At 35.0% G+C, this 23,553-nt stretch overlaps 3 protein-coding genes and 1 long non-coding RNA gene across 7 annotated transcripts in view; 2 read left to right on the plus strand and 2 right to left on the minus strand.

Annotated features, from left to right (window-relative positions):
• The first annotated feature begins 27 nt into the window (after nt 1-27).
• Nucleotides 28-1,097, plus strand: LOC136269998 (uncharacterized). The gene is made up of 2 exons (XR_010707630.1): nt 28-141; nt 206-1,097. It is a non-coding gene; the product is annotated as an uncharacterized lncRNA (long non-coding RNA).
• Nucleotides 137-5,824, minus strand: LOC105342055 (fidgetin-like protein 1). Of its 2 annotated transcripts, XM_034455632.2 has the most exons (19): nt 5,806-5,824; nt 5,547-5,705; nt 5,164-5,249; nt 4,827-4,880; nt 4,630-4,712; nt 4,075-4,297; nt 3,640-3,875; nt 3,408-3,521; nt 3,217-3,305; nt 2,928-2,984; nt 2,691-2,820; nt 2,399-2,499; nt 2,014-2,093; nt 1,826-1,896; nt 1,524-1,685; nt 1,315-1,370; nt 968-1,131; nt 604-704; nt 137-394 (listed from the first exon to the last, which is right to left on the minus strand). In XM_034455632.2, exons 2-19 carry the CDS (start codon nt 5,696-5,698, stop codon nt 266-268), a joined length of 2,088 nt encoding a protein of 695 aa, XP_034311523.2. In that variant the 5' UTR covers nt 5,699-5,705; nt 5,806-5,824; the 3' UTR covers nt 137-265. The 2 variants fall into 2 exon arrangements, with proteins under 2 accessions (XP_034311523.2, XP_065922187.1); XM_066066115.1 differs by lacking the exon at nt 5,806-5,824 and having other exon boundaries at nt 5,547-5,799.
• A 2,147-nt stretch (nt 5,825-7,971) lies between these two features.
• On the plus strand, nt 7,972-12,573 carry LOC105342058 (deoxynucleotidyltransferase terminal-interacting protein 2). The gene is made up of 5 exons (XM_011448845.4): nt 7,972-8,331; nt 10,949-11,078; nt 11,221-11,319; nt 11,407-11,681; nt 12,407-12,573. The coding sequence occupies exons 1-5, from the start codon at nt 8,057-8,059 to the stop codon at nt 12,507-12,509; spliced, it is 882 nt and encodes a 293-aa protein (XP_011447147.3). The 5' UTR covers nt 7,972-8,056; the 3' UTR covers nt 12,510-12,573.
• A 6,673-nt stretch (nt 12,574-19,246) lies between these two features.
• The window catches only part of LOC117684263 (tetraspanin-18B), a 14,839-nt gene continuing 10,532 nt past the window's right edge, over nt 19,247-23,553 (minus strand). For all 3 annotated transcript variants that reach the window (XM_034455628.2, XM_034455626.2, XM_034455627.2), the window contains exons 5-9: nt 23,518-23,553; nt 23,297-23,393; nt 22,429-22,574; nt 21,205-21,288; nt 19,247-20,635 (exon numbers count right to left, since the gene is read on the minus strand). The exon at nt 23,518-23,553 is cut by the window's right edge and continues 84 nt beyond it. In XM_034455628.2, coding sequence (XP_034311519.1) covers nt 20,540-20,635; nt 21,205-21,288; nt 22,429-22,574; nt 23,297-23,393; nt 23,518-23,553 — 459 coding nt within the window. In that variant the 3' untranslated portion in view covers nt 19,247-20,539. The remainder of the gene's footprint in view (nt 20,636-21,204; nt 21,289-22,428; nt 22,575-23,296; nt 23,394-23,517) is intronic.

Below are 23,553 nucleotides of genomic sequence, written 5' to 3' on the forward strand. Positions count from 1 at the left end.
ATTCAGTTTTCCCATTCATGTTGTAGACAGTTTTTAAGTTACAGGTGTTAGATATGTTCTCCCATTCTGAGTTGAGGTTCTTGTTTGCAAGGAATTATTGGCAACAAAAAATGTTTTGTCCCATTATTAGCTGCTGACTAGGCCTATCTGCAGTTACTGGTGCTGACTTGGCCTTGGCCTATCTGCGGTTACTGGTGCTGACTAGGCCTATCTGCGGTTACTGGTGCTGACTAGGCCTATCTGCGGTTACTGGTGCTGACTAGGCCTATCTGCGGTTACTGGTGCTTCCAAACATTCTGTCCCACTCTAAGTAGAGGTCCAGATCTTTGTCGGAGACACTGGCTCTCACCTGATGGAAGGCAGCTTCAAAGTCCTCATACATTATTGGTCTCACCTTATTGGAAAACAACTAATATTAATAATCAATAACTGATTAAGTTAACTCAACTTATGCAAAACAAAATATCTTAATCTATTTTTGATATTGGTCTCACCTGTCAGAATTACTAGAATTGTATGGACTATCAAATTAACCATTGTTCATACAAAACAGGAAAACAATCTGATCCCCCCCATAATTCACCTGTAGGATGTTTTACTCACCTGATCAGCTGTAATGTTTTCTATGTCCCCAAATGGCATTGACCTGATCGGTCCTAGTGCCGCCTCTTTGCACAGGTAGGACATATCCGACCCAGAGTAGCCTAAACACACAGAAGTTTCACTTGAAGAAAAGTAATGTTAAACCCAAATCATTAGTTGGGTTTAAGAAGTAACAATATTTTTTCTGCACCAAACCAAATTTTTCTTATATATCAAAGAATTTTGTTTAAAAAGTCAAGGGTTTGCAGACTTGTAATGAAAGAAATTAAATGTAAAGTGAATATAAGGTATTTCAATAAACTGATAACTATGAGACTCATGTACATGCAAATGAACAGTAAATACAACATGTGACTTCTTTAACCTTCAGACTTGAGTTGAATGGCGTTTAACTCTGCCTCAGACAGCTGATAAGTCTGCTGTGACAGGAGATTGAGGACGATGTGTTTACGAGCCTCGCCCTCTGGAAGTGGAATATACAGTCTCTTCACAAACCGCCGTCTTGCAGCCTCATCAATTTCTTGTGGTCTGCAAAAAGAGCAACCATTAAGCTGGGACTGAAGCACTCATCATTCTACTCATCTTTGGAACACAACAAAGATTACTAGAAATCAAAAACTGAATAACTAAATCAAACTCAAGCAAAATAAAATATTTTTCCATTTTTTGAAATGCAATGAGCCTGTCCGCAGTTATCAAAGTCCATTTTACCTGTTAGTAGCTCCTATGACTAGAATTCTTTCATCAGACAAAGTGGCAGCCCCATCCTAACAAAATTCATAAAAATAAACTCAAAAACTCACATCACTTACTTTGTAATATTTCAGATACATCTCTTAAATTAACAAAACAACATTTTTTTTCCCAATTCATGTACAAGTGTGTATTCTCTTGTTCTCAATACACAGTGGATACAGTACCAGCTGTATAAGGAACTCTGTTTTGATCCTGCGCGAGGCTTCATGTTCTCCATCGGATCTCTGTGACAGTAGGGAGTCTATCTCGTCAATGAACACAACCGCTGGCTGATGACACCGGGCCACAGCAAACATTGCACGCACCATCTTCTCTCCCTCACCAACCTGTCTCACATTACACAGAGCACAGAGAAAGTCATGAAAAAGCTACTCAATAATCCTTAGGTTGAAACAGTTTTCCACAATATCATAAAAATAAAGCCACTATAGATCATTTGGAATTGCAAAGAAAAGATGACGCTTACCCATTTAGAAGTGAGTGAAGAAGCACTGATGCTGAAGAAGGTAGACTTGGACTGACTAGCAATGCATTTACCTGAAAACAAACCACTCTATCTTTAGTGTATCTCCATCAATTGTATAGTTTTGTGTGAATGATCTTGTTTTTACTGTTGCAATTGGTTCAACTAAGACCGCACATCGTGGGACTCACCTATCAGGGTTTTGCCTGTGCCTGGAGGTCCAAACAGCAGCAGCCCCTTTGGTGGGCCCCGCAGTCCCGTGAATATGTCTCTGAAGGACAGATACATGTACAAATACATGTAATACATATAGCATGACATGTAAATATACATTGTATGTAGGATTTTCTATTTTATGTATCAGTAGAACAAAGGGACGGATAATTTCTTTTACTTGTTTCTTGTTCCTTTTAACAAAAAAGGTATACGTATACAGTGTCATACATGGTATCTTTTTAGGATTATGGAGGATGCATTTTTGAGTATGCAATTGACTTCATATGACTAACATGAAAGCAGGAATCTACCCATCTTGTCAAGCTACAAGTAGTATTGTTTGTTGAGTCAAGAACTTACGGTCTTAACATAGGCCAAACAACAATTTCTTTAATGGTTTTCTTGGCAAATTCTAGACCGGCGATATCATCCCAGGAAAGCTGAGGCCCATGATCCATGATCTGAGGTAGAGAAGAACATTTTACAAATACAGGTACGCCAATCAGTAAGAATTTGATGTTACCCTGACCATTTTTTGGCAATGTCAAACAAAATTAATGCATTGATGATAAAAAAAAATAGGCTTTGTTTTACATTTGTTTAAAATGTGTGATTGCTAGAGCCCTAATTGCAGTCATGCTTTGAGGGTTACCTCATTCATGATCAGTTCTATCATCTTGGGTTCTATTCCTTTCAGTCGTTCATCTGTCACTTCTTCACCTTTCTCTCCATTCTTACCCAACACAGACCGCGTGATGGCTTTTACACCTACATCATCAGGTCTTGTAACAATGGAAAGAAAAAAGCATTCAAAACCAAATTTCTAAGTTTTGTAGACTGTACAATGACATGAATGTCACTAAATGATAATTCAGGGTGTACAACTTACTCTTCATTTTCTTCTCTATTCATCACAGGTGGCACAAACCTACTGCTTGGGCCCCGTCTGAAAATTTCAAAGAAACATGTTACACAAAGACCCTCTGACTTAATGTTGAAAGACACAAACTGTACCAGCAGAAACAAAACATCCTTAAGTATTAAAAATCATTTCATATTTTTTTGATGGCAGGTGCTTGTCCATGATATGATACAGGCAAACAAAGCAAAGTGTGCTTTGTATCCTCACAAGATTAACTTTTATTTTACATAAATTTTGAAGAAAAACAAGAGCAGACCTTGTACCCAGAGACTTCTTGGTAGCTCCATAGGAAGACGTTGATACCGTTCCTCTCCCTCTCCCAAACTTTTTCTGGTTCTCAATATTCTATGTAAAAAATAAAACAATCAGAAACCTCCAAGTCTTTGTTAATACAGTTTTTTTGTTCCACGGCGATGTCATAGAACTGTAAAGCACTAATGAGTTTACCAGTTGTTCTTTTGCTGTTCTGAATGGGCCAGAAAAACTTGGCTGGTCATTTTGTCCCTGACCGCTAGGTCCTTCCATACCATCGTCCATGTAGGGTCTCTTCATGGAATTACTCTGATAAATGATTATTGCAAAGAATGCAACAATACAATGAATCAATCAAATAATGGAGGGATTATTTTCCACACGAGACAAATAAAAGTGGCACACTGACATACTTGATCAAACTCACCTCTTCCCTCACTTGTCTGTTCTGAAACGGCTTTTCTTCACCAAAATGGTTAGAAAACGGGTTGACATTTTCTCTCTCCCCATACATTTTCCCTCCATTTCCAAACAAAGGTCTCCTGTTCCCAGACTGTTTGACTCCTCCCCCTACCATCTGATTTCTCCCACTTCCTGAAGCAACTGAAGGGTTGCCAAATGTAGGTGGTCTTTGATTAAAGCTTCCAAATGGCTGGTCATTCCCTGAGAGATAAAAAAAATAAAACAAATCAGAAATATATCATAATGTAATATACATTTTACTGCACACTCCTTTTCATAAAATTTAGAAACAATTTAACTACATGCTCATGTACCATAGTATAACTGTGTATGTGGTATTTTAATTACTTTTTTCTCTCTCCAAATATACAGTTGTCATAAGGCCAGAGAAAAAATATACCTCCAGTTTCCCCTGGATTTCTCATTGTCCTTGGATGCTGCCTTTCACGATTAGAATTCAGGCTGTCAGATAACCGGCCCTGTAAGTGGCCACTGCTGCTGGCCAGAAAACTAGACTTTGCTGGTCCCCCTTGCTTACTGGTAGTGGTCTGGTCCCTGGAACCTCTAGATTTTATCACAATCTCTGACTGCCTCCCTTCAGGAAGCAATTTTTCCTGCTTATCCTAGATAACAAAACGTCAAAGTCTGTGCAGACTCTGCACTGCAGAGGAACTAGCGGGAAGTTGGTTTGGTGATCAATGGTAAATATATTACAATTTTTTTTTATCAATTAAATCACTTTGTGGGATCTCTTATTAACAAATACCAGTATCACTTTTTTACAAGAAAAACTAATAAAGTAAATGCCACTAAACATCAGTTATGGTAAGTATCCTTTGCACAGAGATATACTGTCAAAGTTTGGGACATTCTGAATACTGGTAATTCATCAACATTTACATATATTACATTTACATATAACGTTTACATATAACATTTAGTATTAGTGATGTACCTTGACATCAGCCAAGTATTTTTTGTAACTCTCCATCTGTTGTACTTTCTCCAGTGACAAAGAACTCTTCCATTTCTGGCTTTCTAGATGGTAGATTGTACATTCATTAAGTTTACAATCACATAAAAACTACCTCAGCATATTAAAATAAATAGATATTTCAACATGATAATTTTTATCAACTGAAACAGTCTTACCATTTCTGTATTTGCTGCATATTGATAGTGCTCCCTCAGCAAAGTTATTCAAGCCTGTTTAAAAAATGATTCAATGAAATAAGAGAATAATGTAGTCTGGTTAAAGACAATTCAAAAGAAATGCATTGCCTATATATTCTGCTACTAAAAAGTATGATATGTATTTTAATTCTGAAAACATGGCATCCAGATTAAAAGTTAAAGAAAATAAGTGTAATTTTTTTTTTTAATTTCTTTTTAACAGTGTTTGAATTAACATCAACAGCAGATCAAAGACAAGCTTTGTGGAAGAGCAAAGGTCACAACTAGTTTGTGACAATCTAATGCCAGTATGTACCTTGTTCTGTGTTATGAGTATCCACAATAGCAGTGTAAGGTCTCCAGTACTCTTTTAACAGAAGCTCCAAATTATCACTGCTTAACCTGCATGAATATAGGTAGAAAGGATAATCTTACCGTAGATAGAATGTTCTATCGTTAAAATGACAGATGTCCTACGGACCCGGTTTAACCTAAGCGTAGCCTGGTCACGTTCTATCTTACCGTGACCAGGCTACGCTTAGGTTAAACCGGGTCTGTAGGACATCTTTCATTTTAACGATAGAACATTCTATCTAGAATATAGGGGGAAAGCTCTGATTACTGTCAACATACTACTGTAAATTGGGAACACTTTAGAATAAAATTTGTCTTGTGAACAGGTAAATGGATGTATTATACCTTCCATGATTCCGTGCTAACTGGAGCTGCCCCATCAGACGTCTATATACGTCTGCTTTTTCGCCTGGCGTTCCATTAGTCAGTTTATCCGACAAAAACAGTGTTTGATACTGGTTTAAAAACTGCTTGTCATATTCATCATTCACGTTCATTGTAATGCTTTAGAAAACGGAGACATTCAATTATTATGCTTAAAACCTAATAGATAACAAAAGTTAAACAATCACAGACAACTGCATCTTATAACTTATTTTACAACCATTTTTCCTTTCGAATTGTCTCGACCAAATAACCAAAGTTTTCCCGCCAAATTAAATAAAACCTATCCCGATGTAAAAAAAAAAAAAAAAAATATCGGGATCGGGAACTTTAATTTATATTCATGCGCTAGTTTAGCGAATTAAGTATTATCAGATCGATATTTTATGAAGATATTTATTACAATTCATGAATAAAAATAATTTAATTAATGTTTGCAAAGCTTTAATTTGCAACTGGTTCTCTCAGACCACTCTAATTTAAAAAAAAGGATTTTGCACTTTATTCTAACGGGTAAACTTCTTGAGTTGAAAATAGGGAACATACTAAAGACCTGAAATACTAATGACCTGAAAGACCTGAAAGACCTGAAATTTTATATAAATGATACTTTTATAAGATTTTAGTCAAATGAAATTATTTTGTTGGGGTTTAAATCAAATTTCCAGGTATAATTTTGTTTAAAAAAATATCATAATGATCAGTTATTCAAGCAGAAATATGAAAGACCTGAAAATTTGAATTGACCTGAAAATTTCAAATGACCTGAAATTTTATATAATTGATATAGATGATACTTTTATAAGATTTTGGTCAAATGAAATTACTTTGTGGGGGTTTAAATCATATTTCCAGGTATAATTTTGTTTAAAAAAATATTATAATGATCAGCTATTCAAGCAGAAATATGAAAGACCTGAAAATTTGAATTGACCTGAAAATTTCAAATGACCTGAAATTTTATATTATTGATATAAATGATACTTTTATAAGATTTTAGTCTAATGAAATTACTTTGTGGGGGTTTAAATCATATTTCCAGGTATAATTTTGTTTTAAAAAATATCATAATGATCAGTTATTCAAGCAGAAATGTGAAAGACCTGAAAATTTGAATTGACTTGAAAATTTAAATGACCTGAAATTTTATATTATTGATATAAATGATATTTTTATAAGATTTTGGTCTAATGAAATTACTTTGTGGGGGTTTACATCATATTTCCAATTGTGTTGAAAAATATTATAATGAGCTGTTATTTACGCAGAAATATGAAAGACCTGAAAATTTGAATTGACCTGAAATTTTCAAATGACCTGAAATTTTAAATGATTGATACATTTCTATGTTCTGTGTCAATTTTAATGTCTATTGTTGAGTTTTTATCATATTTTCAGGTATATATGTGTTAAAATATATCAAACCGAAACATGGGCTGTTAGATGACCTACACAACTACACCATCACAAAATTTCAGGTCAGCCCAAATTTTCAGGTCAATTCAAATATTCAGGTTTTTCATATTCCTGTGTAAATAATATATTTTAACACTTATAAACCTGGAAATATAATAAAAACTCACAAATAAACATTAAAACTGATACAGAACATATAGAAATGTGTCAATTATATATAATTTCAGGTCAGCCCAGATTTTCAGGTCTTTCGTATTCCTGCGTAAATAATTGATCAGTATGATATATTTTAACACTTATATACCTGTAAATATGATTAAAAACTCACAAATAGACATTAAAACTGACACAGAACTTAGAAATGTTTCAATTATATATAATTTCAGGTCAGCTCAAATTTTCAGGTCAATTCAAATTTTAAGGTCTTTCGTACTCCTGCATAAATAATTGATCAGTATGATATATTTTAACACTTATATACCTGGAAATATGATAAAAACTTACAAATAGACATTAATATTGACTCAGAACATAGAAATGTATCAATTATATAAAATTTCAGGTCATTTGAAATTTTCAGGTCAATTCAAATTTTCAAGTCTTTCGTACTCCTGCATAAATAATTGATCAGTATGATATATTTTAACACTTATATACCTGGAAATATGATAAAAACTTACAAATAGACATTAATATTGACACAGAACATAGAAATGTATCAATCATTTAAAATTTCAGGTCATTTGAAAATTTCAGGTCAATTCAAATTCTCAGGTCTTTCATATTTCTGCATGAATAACTGGTCATTATGATATTTTTTAAACAAAATTATACCTGGAAATTTGATTTAAACCCCCACAAGTAATTTTATTTGATAAAAATCTTATAAAAGTATCAATCATATAAGATTTCAGGTCTTTCAGGTCTTTCAGGTCATTAGTATTTCAGGTCTTTAGTACGTCCCTGAAAATAGGCACTTCCTGTTAAGAAAAACACATGTGTGATGTTTACGAAATACTCAACATGCTCAAAGTCTTGAACTGAATTGAATAATTATGAAATATCTGTTGGAATCAAGATTTTCTTCTTCGGATGAAGATAGCTCATCCGATGAAGAAGTAAACGAGCTGGCATCAGCTCTAAGTGAAAGTATCGCCAAACATATCACAGTGAAGCGACAGCAAAAGAGTGCAAATGTTGACAATTCTATTTTTGTGTTGGACAAAACACCTGGAAATGTTCCACTAAAGTCTCCAGAAAACGACAACAAAGAAAAGTCCAGTGGAAAAACAAATATCAAGAAATCAAAGAAGAAAACTAAGAAAAACTAGTACGTGACGAAATTATGATGTATTTTTAAATAACATACTTTATTGCATGATGCATATGACACAGGACTTGGCAGTTTATATTACAATATATATTAAACAACATCTATGAGCTACGCTTGCGAAGCTCATTAATATTGTTAACTGTATATTGTGGTCGATAAGCTGTCATGTCATGTGCACATGGGTATTTAAAAATTAGATATCTATATGAAATATGTTTATTCACCAATTAAGGGACCTCGGAGGAGGGGGGGGGGGCATATATATATCTTAAAAATAATTTGATAATATTCTAGCAAATAATGAATGAATTAAATGATAAGAATGTCCAGAGTCACTTTACAAGTGTGATAGACAGACCTGTTTAAATACCAGCGCCAGATAGCTCAGTTGGTAGAACACATGACTAGAGAATAAGGGGTCTGGGCTCAAATCCTGGTCTGGTCCGTCATTATAAGTGATTTTTAGATACAATGAAATATTTAAGTCGAAAGAAGTAATCTATACAAATAACATCAGAATGAATAGGGTAGCCTGAGTACAGAAAGTACCAGGGATGGTGCCTTTGCATAGTCAATCAGATTTTTTTTGGGGGGGGGGGGTATATAAAGTCTAATAGGCCACTTATATCAATTATTGATCAAGCAAAGCATATGCTTAATATTAATTTGAGAATTGCTTTAAAAGTAGTAATGATGCAATTTCATGCATTCATCGACTTCAGACTGTGAATACAAATAATCTAGAGCGATTGGTTACAGAAATAGTATGCAATAAATTTGTTTATTGGTATTACAGTTTCGCTTTTGCACTCCAAAAGTAATGCATAAGTCATTTCAAATATATGTAAGGGTGTCTCATAACGTGGGTAGTTCAAACTGTGACTCCCCAGACCAATAGAAGCACCCAAGGAGGGATGAAAAGGTTTGAGTGTTTTATACAGAACAAAATCATCTAGGGGAAAAAAAGGTTGCAACCCAAGATATCACAATCAAAGATTTAAATGATAAATCATTGTACATATACTTTTTAGCTCACCTGAGCCAAAGGCTCAAGTGAGCTTTTCTGATCACAATTTGTCCATTCTCTGTCCTTGTCATCGTCGTTGTTGTAAACTTTTCACATTTTCATCTTCTTCTCAAGAACCACTGGGCGGATTTCAACCAAATTTTGCACAAAGCACCACTAGGTGAAGGGGATTCAAGTTTGTTCAAATGAAGGGCCAGGCCCTCTTTGAAGGGGAGATAATTGAGAATAATTGAAAATTTGTTGGTATTTTTCAAAAATCTTCTTCTCTAAAACTATTGGCCTGAAAAGCTTAAACTTGTGTGGAGGCATCATCAGGTAGTGTAGATTCAAGTTTGTTCAAATCATGGTCCCCGAGGGTAGGAAGGGGCCACAAGAGGGGGATCAAGTTTTACATAGGAATATATAGAGAAAATCTTTAAAAATCTTCTTCTCAAAAACTATCAGGCCAAAAATGGGAGCATCTTCAGATAGTGTAGATTCAAGTTTGTTCAAATCATGTTCCCCGGGGGTAGGGTGGGGCCACAATTTGGGGATCAAGTTTTACATAGGAATATATAGAGAAAATCTTTAAAAAACTTCTTCTCAAAACCTTTTAGGCCAGAAAAGCTCAAATTAAAATGGAAGCATCCTCAGGTAGTGTAGATTCAAGTTTGTTCAAATCATGGTCCTCAGGGTTAGGAAGGGGTCACAATAGGGGGATCATGTTTTACATAGGAATATATAGAAAAATCTTTAAAAATCTTCTTCTCAAAAACTATTAGGCCAGAAAAGCTCAAATTAAAATGGAAGCATCCTCAGGTAGTGTAGATTCAAGTTTGTTCAAATCATGGTCCCCGGGGGTAGGGTGGGGCCACAATAGGGGGATCATGTTTTACATAGGAATATATAGAGAAAATCTTTAAAAAAATTTCTTTTAAGAACTATTTGGCCAAGAAAGCTCAAATTGGCGTGTAACCATCCTCAGATAGTGTAGATTCAAGTTTGTTCAAATCATGGTCCCTGGGAGTAGGGCAGGACCACAGTGGAGGATAAATTTTTAAATATAGAGAAAATCTTTAAAAATCTTCTGGGAAAGTTTTCGGTCCAAAACTCAGTACTAAGTGTGAAAGCACAGGTTATGCAGATTTAAGTTTGATGAAACCATGATTCCCTAGAGAAAAGTGGGGCCACGAAATGGGGGGGGGGGTATATAGGAATAGAGAAAAATCTTCTTACAGGTACAACAACAAAAGGGGCTTGGTATTTACCACAAAAAAAAGAGGTGGATAAAAATTGGCAGATTTTCAATTTTTTTTAGCAAGATCTACTGTACTTAGTTGTCAAGATATTTTGATACTGTAATGCTAATTTGATCAGAATTAAGGCAATTGTTGCTCAGGTGAGAGATGTGGCCCCTGGGCCTCGCGTTTGAATGTACATTTGGCTACGCCTTATAAATTTTCTTTATAATTTGTAGATAAATGTAAAACCATATTTTCAGCAAAATATTTAAATCTCATTAAATTCTTTGATATTATAGAAATGTTACAGCTGAACTTGATCAACCATCCTCATGATTACTCTTTTAATAATTTGGTCTCTTTTCAGTGATGGTTTATCTTCATACATACACTGTAACATTGACATCATGGACCCAAGTACATATAAACCTAAACAAGGAGAACATAAAAAACAAAAGAATAAAGGAAAGGAAACCAAGACAGACAGAGTAGTGCAGGTGAGTCCATGTTCTCAAAATCTGACAGCAAGACTGGCAAATCCAGTATCACTTACAATAACCTACCAGTCACCAAGTGTTTAAATGACTGTATTTGTGCAGATTGGCTTTGATAAAGTTAGATAAACATGTATTTTCACAGGAACTCATGAAGAAGAGCGTGATTACACCAGACTTTGAAAAACAAGATTCCCTGGAGCCATATGAAGAAGGTCGAAGAAAACAAAAACTAAAAAGAAAGGTTTGTTTCTCAGTCACACCAATAGAAGGCTCATTTTCTTAAATTAGTGAAATAAGTGATTTAATTTGTTTCATGACTTTTGTATAGAAAGAGAAGGCTATGACAAAGGGCAAAGGCTGGTTTGACATGAAGGCCCCAGAAATGACAGATGAAGCCAAAATGAATTTGGAGATGCTCAAGATGAGGAAGGCTCTGGATCCAAAACGCTTCTACAAGAACAATGACATGAAGGGTCTGCCCAAGTTCTTCCAGTTTGGAAAAGTGGTGGAATCAGCAGCAGACTTCTATCACTCCAGAGTTCCCAAGAAGAAGCGGAAAGCCAACCTGGTCCAGGAGCTGCTAGCTGATGCTGAATTCAGACAGTGAGTTCAGTTGTCTCAATCAGTGTTAAAAGAGATTCATATTGTTGAGATCAAAGTCCTGTTAACATATTTTGGCATGTAAGATATGTTGTCTCAGTCAATAATAAGAGATTGATTTTTTTGTTGAGATTAAAATACTCTAAATGTATGAAAAATGACAATAACAAACTGTCAACCAACTCAAAATCCATAAAACGAAATGCAAATTCTAAGCAGAGCAACACGGACCTCTAAAAAGATAGAGCTAGGATCAGGTGATTAGGAGGAGTGAGCATCCTCTTTTGACCGGTCACAACCGCTGTGTGCTCTAGCTTTGTTGTAATAGGGTAAAAACAGAATGTATGTAAGCATGTAACATATTCAGCAGAAAATGATTTGACTACAAGTCATCCTGGGTTTGAATTAGAGTATTCCTGAATTTTAATTTTTTACTTGGTGATGAACTTGATTTAGCAGAAGCCACTTTCTGCCAAAAATGCTAAATAGAATACCCCGGTACACAGTCGGTGTAACAGGTTTACAGTATTTGCTGTTAGTTTTCGGGCTACTTTGCATCAGACGTAGAGTTCAGTTGTTGTCTCATTAAACGTTAGATCTAAAGTTATCTGTGCATGTATATGAGATCAAAGCATTTGCTGTAAATATCTTGGAAGTTTTTTGGTATCAAATGTAGATGGAGGTATATCTGTTGAAGAATAATTTTGATGTTTTTACTTGTGTTTCAGATACAACAAAAGAAAATATGTTGAGATTCAGGAAGCCAAGAAGAAAGGAGATGGACCTTATAAAAGAATGAGAAGATTAAAGAAAAAGAAGAAAATAAATTAACACTTTTATATACATAAATTGTTCTTTATTTTTTGTGTTATTACAAAACTGTTTTTTCATGCAACATGAAGATTTTTATTCTCTATGAATCAGATATTGTATTGAATAACGGGTAGCTTCATTTAACATGTATCTCAAATGACATTGAAGAATGTTCATTCAAAAGAAGTAATGCTGATAAAATGACTAAGTTGCAAATGTAGAAGTATACTTTCAAAGGGAGGCAAATTGAAGGGAAAATTGCATTGCTGCCTCAATATGTTAGCAAAAGATTAGGCAGAAACAAATCCACTGAATCTGATGTTGAGTAATTTATAGATGTTGACATCCATTGAGTATATTCTCTATTCTTTAAGAATACTGAGAATTAAACTTATGAACATCTACATCTTTTAAGTATTTTTTCGCAATTTCTTTTATAAAGACACCAATGAGAAGTAACTAGTCTATGAACAAAAGCTTGGTCTAACAAGTTATACCAATGTAAAGCCATCATTAAAAGTATTACTGTTTCTCCTAACCCGACACTAATTGTTGAAGTTGGGTAGGTATGTAGATAAATTTTTGTTCTCCCAGGGAAGAAAATGAAAATACATTATAAATTAAAATTAAAATATGATTCTATTTCTTTATTGATAACAAATAAACAACATGACAGATTGCAAAACTATTTGTTATAATTCATATTTTAAATTTAAATGTTTCTTTCAATGACTAGATGTGCATGACTAGATTCATTATCATTTCAATGTTGATGTACATGTCAACCTAGATTCAAATATCATTTTAATGATAATGTACATGACGACTAAGTATCAATTGATTTCTCTCAAACTCCATGTAAAATTAGATTTCATTTGGAGAAAACTTTATTGAGGTAAAAGAATTCAGGCGGCGGGATTTTATTGGGTCGGTTGCGTTACGGAAAACAAAGTTGTTTTTCATTTTTTTTTTGCTTGTCAAGATTTTTTGGATAAGTCTGCTTCCCCACGATGCTACGTGCATGAAATATGCCTTCCTGTTCATAAATTTTTTTAACTACTGTCTTATTTCAAACTTGAATTTATATGATTAACTCTATGGATACCGCGCACAAGGTTTCACGTTGCTACTTGGCTAATCCAAAATGAACTTTCAATTGCGCGCTCAGGTGCCAAAAGTTTGTCAATTTTTTCTTTTCTGTATGTATTTCATTAAACAAATGCCGAGGATAACTAAGGAGACTAGGTGACCAACAAATTGTCCTCAGATCTACCTTACTAATACTGCATGTGTAGATTAATTTTTTTTTTAAAAATCGATAAAAATAAGTTTTAGACATACATTTGGCACGCGAGTGTAGTTCTAGATTTCCTTATTTAAGCTAACTTTGTTTCGCGATTCAACCGTCTTTGCATCAAATCGCGAGAAAATAAAATCTCAAACGCTGAACTTTTTTTTAATTTTATACCAACATGCCGAGGACAACTAAGGAGGCTGGGTGCGGAGAACAAATTGTCCAGAGATCTACCTTATTTGTTTAGCTGTGAACTACTAGTATTATTTAGTAAAGGAAAATTCCATATATTTGAATGCTTTCTTACATTTTTATATAGTTACACATTTGACAATGGAGTTTTTTGTTGTTGGTTTTTTTTTTAGTGTTAGGTTATGAGATATGCTGGGTAGCAAATGACATTTCCTTTGATTATGCCAAGACACCAAAAAAACCTATTTTTTTATGGATTTTTAAAAAAGAAATCTTTTTAATCTACACAGTATTAGTATTGTTATGATTCTTTGAAATATACCGGTACTACACAGGAGGATTTCGGCAGAGCTGAAGAGTTCATGACAAGTCTTATCAGTCAACAGAAATAACAGTCCGATCCATCACAACACAACGCTTGGCATCGCATACTGGAACAGAACATAGTCAATCAGAAATTGATGATGATGGGAATTTTTTTGGTTCAGTTCTACAAGATTCACTGATTTGCTTCTTCGTTCACACTGAATGCCATAAAATGAAGGGGGGGGGGCGCGTCTTATCATCTTTGTAATAATTTGGTATAGATACAATTTACAGTATGAGAGATACAGTTTATTGTATAGAAGTATGTCTGTTACTTTTAAAGCTTCTGTTTCAGGAGTTTGTGTCGTCTGAAGAATCTCAAGTCTACGATGACAGGGCAACATTTATGTATAGATCTACTTTTACAAATATACATAGGTCACTAAAATGCTTTTTCTCAGCATTAATTTGCCGAGAGAATGCATATGCAAAAGAGACTTGCATTTTTCGTAAAATGCATGCTATTTTGTTGCAAGTAATATGCGGTTCATACGCACATGCACATCTTGCTCTTAATTTACAGAACAATTTTCAAATACGATATCTGTAATATATAATATGTTTATTCACCAATCAAGGGCCCTTGGGGAGGGCGGGGCATATGCATTAAAAACAATAATATAATCATTATTAAATAATGGAAGAATTCACAGAAGCTTGAGGAAAGGACGGACCCCCCCCCCCCCAATCCATCTCCATGTATCTAGCCTTTGGGACTTACCCTCTATATATTAAACAGTACTAGTACAAGAATCTAACGCATAGTTACAATTTTTTTTTATATTGCATATGTTGATACATATTGATGTTAATAAAAGTTGCTAAGAACAACTGTTGCCATAGTAACGAAGACTAAAGATATAAAAAATTCAAATATAAGCAACTTTTGATAACATAGAAAGCAATTGCAGCGTATATAGGTCATGAAACATAAAAATTTATTTAATTGTGTGGTCAATGTTCAAACTAAAGAATAAAATTGATGGGCAAATCAAAATCTAAGGAATGTTACCGTGGAACCGGTGATTATTTTAAAAACGTGTCTTTTTTATATTTTTATTAGCATAATTGTTCTCATTAAATTAAACATTTTAGTTGAAGAAAAAACCCATGGTGGTTCTAACAAGAGGCCCAGGGGCCACATCGCTCACCTGAGCAACAATAGCATTAACTCTGATCAAATTAGCATTACAGTATCAAAAACAAAATATCTTTACATCTAAGTAATGTAGATCTTGCTCAAATTTTTTTTTTAAACTGCCGATTTTTATCCAAATATTTTTATGGTAAATACCAAGTCCCTTTCGTTGTTGTACCTATAAGAATATTTTTTTCTATTCCTATACCCCCCCCCCCCCCCACACACACACACTTTGTGGCCCCACTTTTTTCTAAGGAATCATGGTTTGATCAAAGTTAATTCTTTACAACCCGTGCTTTTACACAAGTTACAGCTTTTTGGACTAAAAACTTTCATAGAATATTTTAAAAGATTTTCTCTCTATATTCTTATGTACCCCCCCCCCCCCCCCATTGTTGTCCCATCCTACCCCCGGGGACTATGATTTTTAAAAAAACTTGGATCTACACTATTTGAGGATGCTTCCACAAAAAGTTTGAGGCTTTTTGGCCAAATAGATCTGAAGAAGATTTTTAAAGATTTTCTCTCTCTATATATCTACATGTATGTAAAAATTCATCCCCCATTGTGGACCCATACTACCCCTGGGGACCATGATTTGAACAAAATTGAATCTACACTATCTGACGATGCTTCCACTGCAATTTAAGCTTTTCTGGCCTAATAGTTTTTGAGAAGAAGATTTTAAAAGATTTTCTATATATATTCCTATGTAAAAATTTATCCCCCATAGTGGCCCCACCCTACCCCTGGGGACTATGATTTGAACAAACTTGAATCTACACTATCTATGGATGCTTTCACTCCAATTTGATCTTTTCTGGCTTAATAGTTTTTAAGAAGAAGATTTTTAAAGATTTTCTATATATATTCCTATGTAAAAATTCATCCCCCATTGTGGCCCCACCCTACCCCCGAGGACCATGATTTGAACAAACTTGAATCTAAACAACCTGAGGATGCCTCCACACAAGTTTAAGCTTTTCTGGCTAAATACATTTTGAGAAGAAGATTTTTAAAAGATTTTCTATATATACATATATCCCTTTGTTAAAATTCATCCCCCATTGTGGCTCCGACCTACCCCCGGGGACTATTACTCGAACAAACTTGAATCTACACTATCTAAGGATGCTTCTACTTCAATTTGAGCTTTGATTTTAAGAAGAAGATTTTTAAAGATTTTATCTATATATTCATATGCAAAAGTTTATCCCCCATAGTGGCCCCACCCTACCCCTGGGGACTATGATTTGAACAAACTTGAACCTACACTATCTATGGATGCTTTCACTCCAATTTGATCTTTTCTGGCCTAATAGTTTTTGAGAAGAAGATTTTTAAAGATTTTCTGTATATATTCCTATGTAAAAATTCATCCCCCATTGTGGCCCCACCCTACCCACTGGGATCGACCATGATTTGAACAAACTTGAATCCAAACAGCCTGAGGATGCCTCCACACAAGTTTAAGCTTTTATGGCTAAATAGATTTTGAGAAGAAGATTTTTTTTTAAAGATTTTCTATATATACATATATCCCTTTGTTAAAATTCATCCCCCATTGTGGCTCCGACCTACCCCCGGGGACCATTACTCGAACAAACTTGAATCTGCACTATCTAAGGATGCTTCTACTTCAATTTGAGCTTTTCTGGCCTAATAGATTTTAAGAAGAAGATTTTTGAAGATTTTCTCTATATATTCCTATGTAAAAATTCACCCACCCCCCCCCCCCCATTGTGGCCCCACCCTACCCCCGGGGACCATGATTTTAACAAACTTGAATCTACACTATCTATTGGTGTTCCCACTCCAATTTGAGCTTTTCTGGCCTAATAGATTTTGAGAAGAAGATTGTTAAAAATTTCTCTATATATTCCTATGTAAAAATTCATGCCCCATTATGGCCCCACCCTATCCCTGGGGACCATGATTTGAACAAACTTGAATCTACATTACATGAGGATGCTTCCACACAAGTTTAAGCTTTTCTGGCCTAATAGTTTTTGAGAAAAAGCTTTTTAAAGATTTTCTCTATAAATTCTTACGTAAAAATCCACCCCCCTCACTGTGGCCCCCATCCTACCCACGGGGACAACGATTTAAACAAACATGAATCTAAGCTACCTGCGGAGGCTTCCATACAAGTAAAAGCTTTTCTGGCCTAACAGTTTTTGAGAAGAAGGTTTTTGAAAAATACCAACACATTTTCAATAATTCAAAATGATGTCCCTTTGAAAGAGATTTTGGCTCTTCATTTGAACAAACTTGAATCCCCTTCACCTAGTGATGCTTTGTGTCAAGTTTGGTTGAAATCTGCCTAGTGGTTCTCGAGAAGAAGAAGAAAATGTGAAAAGTTTACAACGACGACAACGCCGACAGACAACGGACAAATTTTGATCAGAAAAGCTCACTTGAGCTTTTAGCTCAGGTGAGCTAAAAAGCTTTTATCGTTTTCCTACATATAACGACTATATAAGGTCAGCCGAGATGTAAATATATTATTAACAAAAATAAATTTGTTTACGCATAAAAGACAGGGATGAAATGACATTATATAAATGGTGCCTGTTTGGGAGGGTAACTGTTGAAATGACACCCCGAGACAACCATTGTCAACCGACGCGAAGCGGAGGTTGACAATGGTTTTCGAGGGGTGTCATTTTCAACAGTTATCCTCCCAAACAGGCACTATTTATTTTATTATACTGAATGTCTTAATTTTAAAGAAAATTTTACTGCTTTTATATAGAAATGAAGTGAATTCTACGGCGAACCATACGCGCACAATTTACATGCATGTAACAATTCGTTGTGTTACCCGTTGCCAAGTGTGTTGCTAACACTGAGGGTAATGGAACGGATTACCAACTGCGTCTAAACCAATCAGATTTCAGTATTTAACATGAAAGTATAATAAAACCAATTGCTATCTTTAAGTTTTTCTCCAGTCGGCGTGAATCCGAACCTCTCCAACAACAGACGGGGACTTAAGCTTAATGATTATTTCTCTTCAATAAAGCTATTTTTTCATCTAGACTTTTAGAAACGTATAAGGCGTTTGCAATGTGTGAAAATCCAAAGAAAGCCATGGGTGTTTGAGGACAGCGCCACCCCTTCCTTCCGTTAATTCGAACTCCCAGGGTTTCCAAGTTTTATTTTATAATAAGCATAAAATCTACCTACACTGTTTTTGTATAAAAATTGCAATAGCTATACTATAGTATATATTCAGAGTTTTTGAAAAGATGAGAAAATATTTGTTTATATAGGTAGTTTAACCTTTTCATCAATTGTGTATATAGTACAAGATACTTAGATTGTTATATTGTTGATACTTAGATTGCTATATTGTTGATACTTAGTCATATTATTGATACTTAGTTATATTGTTGATACTTAGATTGTTATATTGTTGATACTTAGTCATATTGTTGATACTTAGTTATATTGTTGATACTTAGATTGTTATATTGTTGATACTTAGTCATATTGTTGATACTTAGTTATATTGTTGATACTTAGATTGTTATATTGTTGATACTTAGTCATATTGTTGATACTTAGTCATATTGTTGATACTTAGTCATATTGTTGATACTTAGTTATATTGTTGATACTTAGATTGTTATATTGTTGATACTTAGTCATATTGTTGATACTTAGTCATATTGTTGATACTTAGATTGTTATATTGTTGATACTTAGATTGTTATAAACAGCCCACCAACCAAACAGAGGACACACATACATTACTGGTTCAATTTTGATATTCTTTATTATCATTAAAATACACCACATTTTCTCAAAAACAAATAAGAACAGCTTCTTAAGTAATATTAAAACATTCAATATATGTCGTATATTCAGCTAAAACAAGTCAATAAATTGCACATCCATTGTGTAAACAACTTTACGATTGGTCCAAATTGGTCCCTGATGATCACATTGCAATTAATAAAACTACATATGCCAATCTTCCACGCATTTAAAATTCCACATGCAAACTTCATAAAATAAAAGAAATGAAAATTTAATCAACAAATTTAAAAAAAATACCCATCCCACAATATATCAACATTCAAATCAATAATGCATACGCATGTATACAAGATAATAACATAACACTCAGTCTGATAAAAAAAACCATCACGGTTTTTCATTTTACAGATAATTATGGCAATTACAAATTCTTTAACTGACACAAATATAAGATTCAAACCTGAAAAAAATAAAACAATGGCCCCCACGAGACGCGTAACACAAACCACGAATGCAACGCCGAGTGAAAATAAAAATTCAAACACAAACGTGTTTAAATTGACAAAAAATAAAAATATGCAACAAAATTGATTCAAACATAATTAAGTTTGGGAACTTTGTATACGCTTGTGACATTGATGGCACAGTAACTTGTTCTGATCACGTGATGTTTCTTTTAAGCACATCTTCAGTATCAAGCAACAACAACTACTGGTGTCGATTTGAATTCCTCTAGTGCCTACAAAATTACATAAAATTAAAACCACGGCAACAAATGTTATTATTGCCGTAATATAAACAGTTTCATCTTACAGAAACCCCTTGTGAATTACTGCAGCCTTTGGTTCTGCCGAAGTTCCTCTAATGTATAAATCTGATAGTTTCGGTATTTCTATAAATCCAGCTTATCACGCAAACTCTCGTTATAATAACTGCACCATTCCATGATCACTGCTGCGCGCGCACCAACGACTGTTACCAGGCAACAGATCATTGTCCTGGAGAATTCTCGATTTATGGAATGTCTTTTGACAACTGTTAAACACAAATGGATTTCACAAATTCGTGAACACATTACAACTCCCCTGATGGCCCGAGATGTTGAATCCTGCCATCCTTTTCCATCTTTTATAATGATGCACGCATGCAATGGCGGCCTTATGCCGGCAAAGCCCGGATTTTTTCCTGCTTTGCTTCCCTCACAACATTAGGCACTATGTCCTTCACCTTGGAAGACTAGATTTAAAGGTCATAACCCCGGACGGATTGATTACGTTAGGATGACGGACATCAGACGTGAGCTTCGTTTTCCTCCTCGTCATCATCTTCGTCGTCATCGTTTTTGACGGTACAGCACATGTAGCAGGAGACGATGATACCCACCAGCTGTAGAAGGGAGAGAAAGGAAGCGATAACTTATACATTGGATACATGCACAAGGTCCTCGTAAATAGAACCATTTTAACAAGACCTTGGACTTTCCGTGGGGTGTAACTATCTATTTCTTGCGTCATAACAAGTTAAAAATGACGCGGTTTTAAGCGAAATTCACACTTACTGCGTAGTCTTAGCTCAAAGGCTAGATAAATCTTGTTGATTTCAAAGAGCTAAAGCTGAAATGTCAGCAATAAAATAGACAGGCCTACGTCACAATGCTGTTTGACACAACTTGTGACTACCCAAATCCAAGCTCTTATTAAAATGGTTCTATTCATATTAATGAGGCTAGCATCGTCGGCACCCACTGGCTTTCTCTCCGTCACACTGCTTTCGTTGAATGCAGTATAACGGAGAAATAAACCGGGGTTCCGACGATGTGAGGCTAGATGGTCCAGATATTCCCTGAAATTTTAGATGATTTTTAATGCATAAACTATTGTTAACGCTGAACACCGCTCGTAAATAGGCACGGCCATCTTTCGATTTCGTTATACCCGGCACAGTGAGCTACTTACCAATAGAATCGGCACAATGGCACATGCTAAGGTGATGTACAGAGAGTGCTGCTTGATGTACTCTATTGCTTTGTCATAGCAACCCTGTAAATGTAAGGGAAACGTTTCATTCTCATACATCTTAATTTTATAAAATATATCCTCTAATAAGTATAACTAGGCAACAGAAGATTACCAGATTTAGGACATACGAGAACATTTACATGTATTGAAGATGATCTTTCACGATTTAATTGATTATATCACTGATATCCTAGAAGAGACTCTAAGCAAAATTACGTAAGTATTTGAAATAGGACACGGTTTTACCGTTTATATTAAATCAGTGGTACAGTATAACTTGAAGATGTGAGCGCCTGTGGAACACGATATTGTATATCTTGTAATTATCTGTTAAACAGTGCGTTATCCAGTCAAAACTATACGTAGCAATGGCTAGACTTCCATCTCTTTTCTTCTCTACGAGCTGTTTGCAATACCGGTATGATTAATTTTGGAGAAATATCAATTGTCATTACAAAAACAATAAGACTTATGAGTTCCTGTAATACTTATGAGTTCCTGTAATACTGAGTTCCTGCAGTACTTATGAGTTCCTGTAATACTTATGAGTTCCTGTAGTACTTATGAGTTCCTGTAATACTTATGAGTTCCTGTAGTACTTATGAGTTCCTGTAATACTTATGAGTTCCTGCAGTACTTATGAGTTCCTGTAATACTTATGAGTTCCTATAATACTTATGAGTTCCTGTATTACTTATGAGTTCCTGCAGTACTTATGAGTTCCAGTAATACTTATGAGTTCCTGTAATACTTATGAGTTCCTGCAGTACTTATGAGTTCCTGTAATACTTTTGAGTTCCTGTAGTACTTATGAGTTCCTGTAATACTTATGAGTTCCTATAATACTTATGAGTTCCTGTATTACTTATGAGTTCCTGCAGTACTTATGAGTTCCTGTAATACTTATGAGTTCCTGTAATACTTATGAGTTCCTGCAGTACTTATGAGTTCCTGTAATACTTTTGAGTTCCTGTAGTACTTATGAGTTATTGTAATACTTATGAGTTCCTGTAGTACTTATGAGTTCCTGTAATATTTATGAGTTCCTGTAGTACTTATGAGTTCTTGTAATACTTATGAGTTTCTGAAGTACTTGTGAGTTCCTGTAATACTTATAAGTTCCTGTAATACTTGTGAGTAACCCTTATTTGAGTTCCTTACCTCTTGATACAGGTTGGGGTTTTGTATCGTGCCCCTGGCTGGAGGGGGCGGTTTGACCGGGTAACCGTTGAATTCGTTCCTTATTCCCTGACAGTCGTACTCATTCTTACCAGGCACACAACAGCTCTTTGGTACAAAGGGGTACACTGTAAAGGTGATGAAAAGGTAATTAAAAAAATAAGTCAGCATTAATTAACACATTTCATGTAGAAACTAAAAGATGACAGAATACATAAGGACATAAGCAACATGTGATAGCAGTATGACCAAGTTACATCCTATACATGAACATGGAGATGTGGGTGTGTTGTATTGGCGACTTTGTGCTGTATATCGAATAGAATGGACATGTCTTTTACTGAACTGCGTTTAAGATCGTAGCTGTTACCCTAGCTCCCAGACTATAGATATCGAGGTCCTATTGAATGCACTGAATGAATTAATACTGTAAATGCTAAGCTAGCATGTCGTTCAAGATCATAGTGACTACGTAGAACAATGTAGCTGCTACGATCTTGAACGCAGCCCAGATATTACAGCCATTTCCGTTACCACTTTTTATCGGTTACGGAGAAGGGCGAGAGTGATCCGAATGAATGTTTTACTGACTGACTCCGGCATTGGTATATTGATGTAGGCAAGTTATATATCTCTGATGAGGGACTGCCGTCTAGCACATAAAAAATCTTGACGCTTTGGGGTGTCGGATGAATGGTGGTGTGCGTCTTTTTGTTGTAACATTGCTGATATTTTTTTGTTTTTGATTTAAATTGTCAACTATCACTGTCTCGTGTATTTTATGTCTTTGGCTGTCAATGGACTGATGTAGTTGTGCCACATTACACGTGTTGTTTCGACCTATACTTACTGATGTGGGTGGGTCGCTTGACGTACCAATCCGTGTTCCTATAAAACGCCCAAGATGTCAGGGAATCTTGGTCACCATACGCACCACAGCATTTAAGCTAAAACGACAGACAGAATAAATAAATTTGAGAGAAGGCGTCAATAAGACCATCACACTGTCTTGTAACACATCAGTTGGACCCATTACGTCGGTAACGTTACATTACTCGTTACTTTACGTACCGTTCTCTGCATGGCGTCCCAGGCGTCCGTAATCAG

Source organism: Magallana gigas, chromosome 7, assembly GCF_963853765.1.
Source record: "Magallana gigas chromosome 7, xbMagGiga1.1, whole genome shotgun sequence".
NCBI lineage: Eukaryota > Metazoa > Mollusca > Bivalvia > Ostreida > Ostreidae > Magallana > Magallana gigas.